Below are 11,521 nucleotides of genomic sequence, written 5' to 3' on the forward strand. Positions count from 1 at the left end.
ATTAGCTCTATTTTCAACTCTAGAATCTAACAACACTTCATTCCATACAATAAAGTGTTCCCACAAGATAACTTTAGGCAGTGATGCCAGCACTAAACCCCATGGCGGGGCTGGTTTGGTGGTAGAGGCTTCATGTGTGTGCCTGAGGCCCTGGGCACACTTTCCATCACTGCAGATCAGCAATGGGATGTTATCTGTGTGCATTGCTCCTTAGAGACTGAGAAGAAGCCAGAGAAATGAAACCATTGTCAAGACCTGTGGCTGGGGAAACTGAGGAGCCCAGTGGAAATGCTTGAGAAGAGAATGGATGTTCAGAGCCGTTGGGAGGCGTGGTGGCGCACGCCTTTAATCCCAGCACTTGGGAGACAGGGGTAGGTGGATCGCTGTGAGTTCGAGGCCAGCCTGAGACTACATAGTGAATCCCAGTTTAGCCTGGGCTAGTATGAGACAACTACTTCGATAAATCAAAAAAAAAAAAAAATTCCGTTAGCCGGGCATGGTGATACACGCCTTTAATCCCAGCACTCGGGAGGCAGGTCATCCTCAGCCTGGACTAGAGTGAGACCCTACCTCGGAAAAAAAAAAAAAAAAAAAAAGAGTGGCCTTTAGTCTCAGTATTTGGCAGCAGAGGCAGGAGGATCGCCATGAGTTTGAGGCCACCCTGAGACTACATGGTGAATTTCAGGTCAGCCTGGGCTAGAGTGAGACCCTACCTTGATAAGTCAACCCCCCCTCGAAAATAAAAGAGTGGATGGGGGCTGGAGATATGGCTGAGCTATTAATGCATTTGCCTGTGAAGCTAAGGATCTAAGTTCAATTCCCTAGAACCCATGTAAGCCAGACGCACATGGTGGTGCATGCATCTGGAGTTTGTTTGCAGTGGCCAGGGCACCTGGCATACACATTCTTTTCCCCTCTAACAAATAAATAAAAAGCTGGGCATGGTGGGGCACACTTTTAATCCCAGCACTTGAATGGCAGAGGTAGGAAGACCACCACATGAGTTCAAGGCCACCCTGAAAAAATTACATAGTGAATTCCAGGTCAGCCTGGGCTACAGTAAGACCCTACCTCAAAAAAAAAAAAAAAAAAAAAAAAAAAGTAAAGAAAAGAAAAGAAAAGAAAATTCATGGTGCTTGGAGGTATTTTTGGCTAGGCAAACATGAACCAGGACTTTTTGTTTGGTTTGGTTGGGTTTGGTTTTTCAAGGTAGGGTCTCACTCTAGCCCAGGCTGACCTATAGTTTACTACATGGCCTCAGGGTGGCCTTGAACCCACAGCAATCCTCCTACCTCTGCCTCCCCAGAGCTGGGACTAAAGTTGAGTGTCACCATGCCAGGGCTTTGGACTGATTTATTTATCTGTCATCACCTCTATCTATTTATCTATGTTTAGATATAAGATCTTGTTATGTGACCCAGGATAGCCTCAAACTCACCATGTAGCCCTGCCTGTTCTCCTACTTAGAATATTTCTACATCTGAATACTGAAATTATAGGTGTGAGTCATCCTGAAATTATAGGTGTGAGTCATCCATTCTGGTTTGGAGACTACATTAAATATAATAGAAAAGCCATAGGTCAATAGATTTAGTTGAACTGTTTTATTTAAAAAAAAAAAACATTTTAGGGGCTGGAGAGATGGCTTAGCAGTTAAGGCACTTGCTTGCGAAGCCTAAGGACCCAGGTTCTATTCTCCAGGCCCTATGTAAGCCAGATGCACATGGTGGCACATGCATCTGGACTTCATTTGCAGTGGCTAGAGGGCCTGCAGCGCCCATTCTTTCTCTCTCTCTCTCTCTCCATCTCTAATAAATAAATAAAAATAAATCTTTATAAAACATTTTAGGAGCTGGGCATGGTGACGCATGCCTTTAATTCCAGCACTTGGGAGGGCCTAGAGTGAGACAGTACATCAAAAAAATTCAAAAAGACGGGCTGGAGAGATGGCTTAGTGGTTAAGCGCTTGCCTGTGAAGCCTAAGGACCCCGGTTCAAGGCTCGACTCTCCAGGTCCCACGTTAGCCAGATGCACAAGGGGGTGCACGCGTCTGGAGTTTGTTTGCAGAGGCTGGAAGCCCTGGCGCGCCCATTCTCTCTCTCTCCCTCTATCTGTCTTTCTGTGTCTGTCGCTCTCAAATAAATAAATAAATAATTTTTTTTTAAAATTCAAAAACAAACAAAAACTGGAAAGGACAAGATGATTCCGATATAGTGTATGGAAACAGTGTTCTGAGTTTTCTTAAATATGCGGGTTAAAAAAAAAAAGTCCAAAACAGAAGGGGAAAAACGAAATTTATTGAAGGCTTACTCAGTGTGTTAAGAGCTTTACATTCATTTTCACGGGATTTCTATGAATCAGGCGATTGAGGTTAAATAACTTGCCCAAGGTCATGCAGCTCGAGGTGGCAGAGCGGAGAGGCCACCAGGACTTCTGTGTTTCCTCACTGCCTGCCTCACCACCACTTTGCGCGGGCACCAATTCCCCGCAAGTCAACACCTAGGCCAGGCCTGCGCTGGCTGACCACGATGTCCCTGAGGATCAGAAGGAGCGAGTCTGGAAACCATGCTGGAGGCAGCTGATTTACTTTTCTCTCCCAATACTGTAAGCAGGGCCATCTCTTCTCCCTACAGCCCAAACACCCATGCCACCCAGGGCGGAGGCTAGTGCCCTCCAATAGCTGGAGTCCCCAGAGGCAGGGCGTGCAGCGGGTTTGTCTGCCAGCCAGTATGAGGGGGTGCTGGGGGGTGCTGCTCCCGACCAGCTGGTGCCTGAGGGCCCAGCATTCATTTGGATCTGTTGGGGGGTGGGGGGTGAGAATCTCCTCAGAGCCCTGTCTCCCTGGTGCCCCCGTTGAGGCTCAGGCTGTGGGGGCGGGTCCCATGCTCCAGGCGGCGGCCAGACAGGAGCCTCCGCAGCGAGGAGCCAGAGCTCAAGTCCCCACAGCTTCGAAGGTGGAGGCTCTCCCGGCCAGGTCTTCCCCAGGGGTTCCGGGGCACCTGGAAAAATGGCAGGTGTTGGGGGCTGGAGAGATGGCTTAGCAGCTAAGGCCCTCGCAGGCAAAAGCCTGGGGACCACAGCTTGATTCCCCAGGACCGCCTTAAGCCAGACGCACAAAGTGGTGCATGTGTCTGGAGTTTGTTTGCAGTAGCTAGAGGCCCTGGTGTGCCCATTCTCTCGCACTATAAGCCTCTCTCTCTCAAAATAAATAAAAATAATAAATAAATAATATGTTTTAGGGGTTGGAAAGATGACTTAGTAGTTAAGGGCTTACCTGTCAAGCCTAAAGACCCAAGTTTGATTCCCCAGTACCCACATAAGCCGATGCACAAAGGGGTAGAAGCCCTGGCTCACCCACTCTCATTCACTACCTGCCTCTATCTCTCTGAAAATGGAGAAAATAAATAAATATTTTAAAAAATTGTTTCAGGGCTGGAGAGATGGCTTAGCGGTTAAGGCACTTGCCTGTGGAGCCTAAGGGCCCAGGTTCAATTTCCCAGGACCCATATAAACCAAATGGCACAAGTATCTGGCTCTCGTTTGCAGAGGCTGGAGGCCCTAGCGCTCCCATTGTCTCTTTATCTGTCTTTCTCTCTCTCTCAAATATATATATATATATATATATATATATATATATATATATATATATATATATATGGATATGTATTTTTTTTAAGAGGGCATTGGTACAGTCCAATCTAAAGCTCTGCATTTCCCCAGGACTCTTCCTGGCTCCTAAGGCGTACTTGCTTATGTCCATGGGTTCCAGTCCCAGTAGGATCCGGGGACTTCCTGGACATCTGGAGGAAACGAGTGACCAGGCCTCGCCCTGGCCAGCCTCCTCCTTTCAGGTCCCCCAGAGAGTGGGCAGGTGCGGGACCCGAAGGCAGGGGAACCTTCTGGAAAGTGGGCACAGGGCGGCGTTTCTCTGCTGAGCGGGCTCGGAGCAACTTGGGGGAAGGGCAACGGGCTAGGCGGAAGAGGCAGGCTTCAGAGCAGAGCCCTGGGGAGCGAGAGAGAGAGAGAGAGAGAGAGAGAGAGAGAGAGAGAGAGAGAGAGAGAGATGGAGATGTAGGGCCCGGGAGGCCCAGGCTCACAGCATTAGAGTGGAGGGAGGCCCCTTCCCTCTCCAGCTACCCCATCCCATGCCTGACCTGTATCTGCAGAAGAAACCGAGGCAGCTTCTTCCTCAAGCACTTTGGTATAAAGGTCCCTGAAGTCAGCTGGGGAGGAGACACAGGAACTGAGTGGGAGCCTGCCCAGCCGTCCTCCCGTAGGGGTGCTCAAGCTCAGAGGAGCTCCCCTTCATGGCCATGCCCAGGGTGGGGGGCGGTAGTTATCTCTGCCCACATCTGCATGGTTTACTAGAGCAGCTGCCTTTGCTGTGGCCTCACTCAGATAGGAAGCTCAAGTGAAGGATTCGCTGGAGAGATGGCTTAGCAGTTAAGCGCTTGCCTGTGAAGCCTAAGGACCCTGGTTCGAGGCTCGACTCCCCAGGACCCACGTTAGCCAGATGTACAAGGGGGCGCACGCATCTGGGTGGCTGGAGGCCCTGATAAGCCCTCTCTCTCTCCCTCTCTCCCTCTCTCTCTCTCTGTCACTCTGAAATAAATAAACAAAAATAAAATAAAAAGGCTGTGGGCTATTTGTATTTTCTCCTTCCTCAGCAACTCTATAAACTTTCTTTCTTGTTGGTGTGTTACTGTTTTCTTCTCCTCCTCCTTTCTTTTTTTTCTTTTTCTTTTTTTTTTTTTTTTTTTTGTCTTTCGAGGTAGTATCTCACTCTAGTCCAGGCTGATCTGACCTGGAATTCACTATGTACTGTCACCGTGGTCGCGAACTCATGGGGTGATTCTCCTGCCTCAGACCCACCTCACCCAGCTGTACTCTGTGTGGATTTTTTTTTTATTTTTTGTTTTTTCGAGGTAGGGTCTTGCTCTTGCCCAGGTTGACCTGGAATTCGCTACGTAGTCTCAGGGTGGCCTCGAACTCACGACAATCCTCCTCCCTCTGCCGCCCCAGTGCTGGGATTAAAGGTGTGCGCCATCAAGCCCAGCCTCTTTGTGTGGATTTTTGTTTTGTTTTTCAAGGTAGGGTCTCACTCTAGCTCAGCTAACCTGTAATTCACTATGTGAATTCTCAGCCTGGCCTCGAACTTGCAGGGACCCTCCTAACTCTGCCTCCCACGTGCTGGCATTAAAGGCGCGTGCCACCATGCCCTGCTGGTCCTGTGTGGATTTCCCCTCTACCTCCTCCCCAGGTAGGGTCTCACTCTGGCCCAGGCTGACCTGGAACTCACTCTGTAGCTCCAGGCTGACTTGGAGCTCACCTCTTGCGATGAACTTTTTTTTTTCTCTTCTCCTAAGCGGTAGGGTCTCACTGTAGCCCAGGCTGACCTGGAACTCACTATGTCGTCTCAGGGTGGCCTCGAACTCATGGTGATCCTCCTACCTGTGCTTCCCGAGGGTGCTGGGACTTGAGCTTGTTTTCATAAAGTGAGGAACAGGCTTGCAAGTATGTGTGTGTGTGTGTGTGTGTGTGTGTGTGTGTGCCCTGCTTGGGACTCTTCCCCGTGCATGAAGGGGACTCCCCAAGGGACTCAACAGGACCCCAACTCTGGTGGGGCACCCCTGACCCTCTAGGAAGCGTGGGGGACGGGGGGAGCTGCTCACCGGCGTGGCTGGACGTGGCGATGCCTGGGTCGCTGTGGGACCGGGGCAGCAGCGGCGGCTGGGGCGGGGGCGCCGCCGGGTGGGGAGCCGGCGGCGGCCGGGGGTGCCCGGGCGGGGGGGTGAGGGACCCTGAGCTGTCGCTGTAGCGTCGCGCGGGGGCTCGGGCCGGGGCAGGCGGCGGCGGGGGCCCGGCGGGCCGGTGGCCTCCCCGGGGCACCCGGCGCCGCAGCTCGGGGAAGCACGGTCCCACCCAGGGCGGCCAGCCCTCCAGGCGGTGGCAGCTGCGGGCGGCGGCGGGGGCGCCGGGCGGCGGCGGGGCCTCGGGGGCCGAGCAGGAGTAGGAGCGGGCGGCCCGCGGGGGTCGCCGCGGCAGGGGGCTGTCCTCGAAGGGGCCCCGCAGGCCGCAGTCCAGGCTGAGGCAGTAGCCGGCGCGGCTGCGCTGGATGGAGCGGAAGAGCACGTAATCCACCGAGCGCACCGAGCCCTGCAGCTCCAGCAGGCACGAGTCCTCCGACGGGCTCGAGCCGCCCGCCAGGTCGCCGATGGCCGACAGCACCAGGGAGCCGCTGTCCATGGACACTGTGGGCGGCAGGGGCGAGGGCGGCAGTCAGAGGGTCCGGCCTGGTGACCCCCAGGCCTCTCGCCTTCCAGGACCAGGGTTGCAAGGAGCCAAGGAGCCGCGACCCCCAGACCCTCCGAAACCAGCTACGGCTAGCCCCCCCGCCGCACCCCCCGGCTTGCTGTCCTTCACCCGGCCCTCGTCCACTCCTGTCCGCTCTGCTCACCGTCGACGATGGAGACCACGCGTTCGCAGACGCAGGAGCCGTCATGAAGCTGCGGTTCAAACAGAGTAGCCTGCAGAAGGCAACAGGGTCAAGCGGCCGGCCCTTCACGCTGGCATGACCATTCCCATGCACTGGACAGAGCGCTGGAGGCCGAGGTGCCAGACCAGCTTTTTCACTTTGTGCCAGTTCTTTTGATTATTATTTTTGTTTTGTTTTGTGGTTTTTTTTGCAAGGAAGGGTCTCACTCTAGCCCAGGCAGACCTGGAATTCAATATGGAGTCTCAGGCTGCCCTGGAACTCACAGCGATCCTCCCACCTCTGCTTCCTGAGTGCTGGGATTAAAGGCGTGCACCACCACACCCAGCTCTTATGTACTTATTATAATTAAAAAAAATATTTATTTATTGGAAATAGAGAGAGAGATGAGAGAGAGTGAAAGAATGGGCACGCCAGGGCCTCCAGCCACTGCAAATGAACTCCAGATGCGTGTGCCAACATGTGCCATCTGGTTTATGAGGGTCCTGGGGAATCAAACCTGGGTCCTTAGGCTTTGCAGGCAAGTGCTTTAACCACTAAGCTATCTACCTCTCCAGACCCCCCCCCTTTTTTTAAGAGAGGGTTCATGTCATCCAGGCTGGCCTTTACACTCACTAATGTAGCCAAAGCTGGCCTTAAGCTCCTGATCATCCTGCCTCTATTTTCTGACTGTTGTCGATACAGACATGTGTCACCACATTCAGCTTTGCATGAATTACTTATTAGGGCCACACTTTATCTACTTATTTTATTTTTATTTGAGGGGGGAGAGGAAGAGACAGAGAGAAAGAAAGAGAGAGGGAGAGAGGAACGGGGGGGGGACACCAGGGCCTTTCGCTGCTGCAAATGAACTCCAGATGCATGTGCCATCTTGTGCATCTGGCTTGCATGGGTTCTGGGGAATTGAACCTGGGTTCTTTGGCTTTGCAGCCAAATGCCTTAACTAACCACTAAGCCTTCTCTCCAGCCCACTTATTTTATTTTTTGAAACAGGCTCCACTGAAGCCCTCATTGGCCTGGAACTCACTACATAGCCCAGGCTGACGTCACACTGCCTTGATCCGTCCAAAGTGCTAGAATGACAGGCCTGAGGTACCACTCCAGCTCCCCATCTTTAATACAGAAATCCTAGTTCCCCTTCTGCCCACCTCCACTGGCTCTAGGAAAGACCAAAGATGACAGTGGGCGTGTAGGTCCTCTACAGGCCAGAGGACCGTTAGCAACCTTATCCAACAGCTTCCCAGCCACAGCAAGCCCTGTTCTTACCTGGCTGTCTCCTCGCAGCCCCATGACAGCCTCATAGGAAGGGGGGCAATCAGTAGGGTACAGGGGCACTGGGCTATCCATGGAACCATTGTATGTGATGCTGGTGGGATGAGGAAGAGGATCAAGACCTGGAAAATAACTCCTCCCACAGCTCTCCCTTCCCACCCATCCAGGCCCAGGCCCCTTCCTCCGTCCCGCAGCAGGACTCCACCCGGCCTCACCTCTGTGCATCTGTCTCTGAGCTGCAGGTATACTCTGGGGGGTAGTAGGGTGGTGGGGGCACAGGCGGTACAAATTCCTCCAAGTCCAGCATGGTGTGCAGGAGACGGGCTGGAGGCGAAGATGTGCAGGCCAGCGGGCCCAGCGGGCCTGAGACTGAGGGCTCAGAGGTCAGCTGCTGGAGAGCAAGCAAGTTAGCAAGCCTGGTGGTCTGGAAATACCTCACTTCCTTGGACCCTGAACTCCTTCCCTTTCTGCTGGTTTGAGGGCCCCGAGTCTGAGAAGATGCAGTGTCAGCCCCTCCTCAGTCAGCCACACCCAGCTCCTTTGGGGGGCCCCAGCCCTGGGCCTTTAGCTCTGGCCCTGCCCACCCAGAAGTCTCTCGTCTTTATAGTCTCTCTTTTATCATAAAGTACCACCTGTTCTCTGTCACCACAGGACTTGTCCATCCTTTAACCCAGCCTCTGCCTTCTTCTTTCTTTTTTTTTCTAAGGTAAGGTCTCACTCTAGCCCAGGCTGACCAGGAATTGGAATTCACTCTGTATTCTCAGAGTAGCCTTGAACTCAGGGCAATCCTCCTATCTCTGCCTCCAGAGAGTGCAGGGATTAAAGGTGTGCGCCACCACGCCCGGCTCTCCTTTTTTTATTTAAATTTTTAATTTTTTTTCTTTATTTGAGAGAGAAGTAGGCAGAAAGAGAATGGGTGTACCAGGAGGACCTACAGCCACTGCAAAGGAACTCGACACATGCGCCACCTAGTGCACCTGATTTACATGGGAACTGGGGAACTGAACCTGAGTCCTTTGGCTTTACTGAGCCACCTCTCTAGGCCTCTTTTTAAAATTTAGTTATTTATTTATTTACTTGAGAGGGAGAGAAAAAGGCAGGGTGAGGGATAGGAGGGAGAGAATGGGTGCACCAGTGGCCTCTAGCCACTGCAAATAAACTCCAGATGCATGTGCCACCTTGTGCAACTGGCTTTAAGTGGGTACTGGGGAATCAAACCTGGGTCTCTTGGCTTTACAAGCATGCACCTTAACCGCTAAGCCATCTCTTCAACCTAGGACGTTGCTTTTTTTCTTCTTCTTCTTTGAGGTAGGGTCTCACTCTAGTCCAGACTGACCTGGAATTCACTATGCAGTAGTCTTACAGTGGCCTTGAACTCACGGCGATCCTCCTACCTCTGCCTCCCGAGTGCTGGGATTAAAGGCGTGCGCCACCACGCCCGGCTTCTAGGACCTTTTTGTTCCTACCTATCCAGTGTTCCTCACCCTCCCTGTGGCCCCTGAAACATCCCTGTAATAGACAGCCTCAGTTGGTGACCCGCAGCCGCAGGTGCGATCCCGACCTGGAAGATGGGGGAAGTCCTGCCTCCTGGAGCCCAGTCCGGGCTCAACACCCCGGCCCCCACCACATCTGAGCGGCCTGGGGCCCTGGCTCTCTTCTCACCGTGTGCACGAGGTCCAGGGAGAAGATCTGGACGCAGCAGACAACAGCAGAGAGGGTACATATTATGGCAGCAAAGATGGTGAGCCCACAGACGCTGAAGAGTAGGTTCTGGGAAAAGGAAGAGGAAGGAGGAGAGGGGTAAGGGGCCCGAGGAGGAGTAACCCCTGCCTCCCATATTCTGGGCCCGTGAGGAAGGCCAGAAGGGGAGCGGCAAGGGGGAGCAGCGGGATGGGAGGGGAGGAAGGGGTGGGGAGGGCAGGCCTACCTTGAGAGCCCCTCGAGCTTCGTCACAGGTAGAGTTAAAGGCCACTTTCAGTTCCTGGCCTGACTCTGGGCAAGGCCGGAGTAAGGGGACAGGGGGGCAGCACACGCACACCTTCCCTTCCTGAGTGGAAGCCGGGCGGGCAAGGCGGTCCCTGTCAGGGGCGGGAACTCCGGGGGTCCTGCTCCCCCCCCCCCCAGTCAGGTCTTTCCAACTCTCCCACCTCGAATCTCACCATGGAGCACTCGCGGAAATCCCGAGCCAGCTGGGCGTTCTTACAGGACAGCACAGAGCCAGCCATGCTGAGCATGACACAGAGCACCGAAAGCAAGGAGAAGAAAGAGATCTGGGCAGGGAGAGGGGGCGCCGGTTCAGGGCTGGGACCTTCGTGAGCAGCCCTCTTCCGCACAACAAGCCGCCCCCCCTTCACAGGCACTTTGGGCCTGCCTGGCACTGACTGGAGAGCCAATTCCATTCCTGAGGGCATAAGATGGGGGGGTATCCCTTCTAATGCTGGGCACCTCCCTCCCAGTGGGCACCTACCTCCCTGGCACCTACCACTAGAGTGAAAGGCCTCTTCCAGGACACAATGCCAACCACCCCAGAGAACGCCAGCTGGGGACAGAGTAGGCATAGGCTAAGTCTGGCAGGGGAGGCACCAGAGTGAGCTCTTCACTACAGGATGGGCCTAGCCCTCAAGGAGGGAGAGGCCACAGGAGAGAAAGGGGGAGAGGGGAGAGGCCAGGATATAGGGGTGGCTGGGGCCTGAGAAGACTCCCCCACCCAGCTATCTGTGCACTCTTCCCACGCACCCAACTCACCGAGAACCCAGCCCAGGACGGGCAGGACCTCTTGATGCTCTCAGTGGTGGTGACAGAGGAGGCCACCATGCTGAAGGTGACCACCAGGATGCCCAGCAGCACCTGGGCCAACCCCAGCGTGAGCAGCGCCTGCAGCCAGGGTCGGTGGAGGCGGAGGTGGGTAAGGCCCCGGGTGCTAGGCCGGCTGGTCAGCGAGCGGCTGGAGTCACTTGGCGAGGGCATCATGCCTGCTGTTGGGTCGCCTGCGCCTTGCTCGGCCCCCCCTGGCACTTGGGAGCATCTCAGAGGCGCCCAAGGCCCCGTCCTGTCTCCTGTCCAGCCTCCTCTCTCTACTGCCCACCCCCTGGCTGGGTCCCCTGGGGCATCGCCCGGGGACTCCAGCTGGGGGGAGGCCCAAGGGAGGGGCGTCACGAAGGGCCCGTGAGATGCACCCTCCCCAGCACGGGCACCGGACCGGTACCGTGCCCGGGCCGGCGATGAGGACGCGAGGGCACTGGCTCATCGCATCTCCCTGGGGAGGAGGAGCGCCGAGAAGGGAAGGGCCGGTCCCAGAGTGAAGAGGGCGGCGGTCCCGAGCCCCGGGAAGGACGGGAAGGTAAAGGCGACAGGGATGGGACGAACTCTGCAGGAGGTGGGGTGGGGTGGGGGAGGCGAGGGGTGGGCGCTCGCGGACTAGGGGTGCCCTCGGGGTGAAGAGTGGGACCCGGGGCCGCCTGGTGGGGAGAGGCGGTGGCCGCCTCCTCCTCGGTGTCCCGGCGCGCTGCCCTCCCCGGGCTCGGGCTGCAGCGGTCCGGGCACTGAAGGCGGGGGATGGGGATGGGGACGGTGCGGGAGGAGGAGGGGCGTGGCGGCGCGGTGCACCGCGGGAGCTGTAGTCCCACCCTGACCCGGAGGGAGGGAGAGCTGGAGCTGGACAGGCCCTTCACCCCTGGCCAAAGATCCTTTGGGTGCCCACTTGTGCCCTACCCGGCCTCTCAGATGCACAGTTCCCAGCAGGACTTGCCCCATCAT

The 11,521-nt window shown here is 55.2% G+C and overlaps 1 protein-coding gene across 6 annotated transcripts; it reads right to left on the reverse strand.

Moving 5' to 3' along the window:
* Positions 1 to 2,277: 2,277 nt before the first annotated feature.
* Fam189b (family with sequence similarity 189 member B) lies at positions 2,278 to 11,316 on the reverse strand. 6 transcript variants are annotated; one of them, XM_045138766.1, is made up of 12 exons: positions 10,511 to 11,316; positions 10,248 to 10,304; positions 9,925 to 10,035; positions 9,693 to 9,812; positions 9,428 to 9,535; positions 7,981 to 8,153; positions 7,760 to 7,859; positions 6,458 to 6,527; positions 5,673 to 6,251; positions 4,155 to 4,223; positions 3,747 to 4,003; positions 2,278 to 2,999 (listed from the first exon to the last, which is right to left on the reverse strand). In XM_045138766.1, exons 1-12 carry the CDS (start codon positions 10,733 to 10,735, stop codon positions 2,826 to 2,828), a joined length of 2,043 nt encoding a protein of 680 aa, XP_044994701.1. In that variant the 5' UTR covers positions 10,736 to 11,316; the 3' UTR covers positions 2,278 to 2,825. The 6 variants fall into 6 exon arrangements, with proteins under 6 accessions (XP_044994701.1, XP_044994700.1, XP_044994699.1 ...); XM_045138765.1 differs by having other exon boundaries at positions 7,981 to 8,156; XM_045138764.1 differs by having other exon boundaries at positions 9,913 to 10,035.
* Between the last annotated feature and the right edge of the window lie 205 nt (positions 11,317 to 11,521).

The sequence above is a fragment of the Jaculus jaculus genome, chromosome 19, assembly GCF_020740685.1.
Source record: "Jaculus jaculus isolate mJacJac1 chromosome 19, mJacJac1.mat.Y.cur, whole genome shotgun sequence".
NCBI lineage: Eukaryota > Metazoa > Chordata > Mammalia > Rodentia > Dipodidae > Jaculus > Jaculus jaculus.

What these genes read in the sequence shown, in the direction of transcription:
- Fam189b (XM_045138763.1), bottom strand. Translation starts at nt 10,735, where the DNA reads ATGATGCCCTCGCCAAGTGACTCCAGCCGCTCGCTGACCAGCCGGCCT. An exon ending in GCTCCATGGTGAGATTCGAG is followed by an intron (nt 9,813 to 9,912) that starts GTGGGAGAGTTG and finishes GCTTCCACTCAG; the next exon opens with GAAGGGAAGGTGTGCGTGTG. An exon ending in CCCTGGACCTCGTGCACACG is followed by an intron (nt 8,157 to 9,427) that starts GTGAGAAGAGAG and finishes CTTGCTCTCCAG; the next exon opens with CAGCTGACCTCTGAGCCCTC.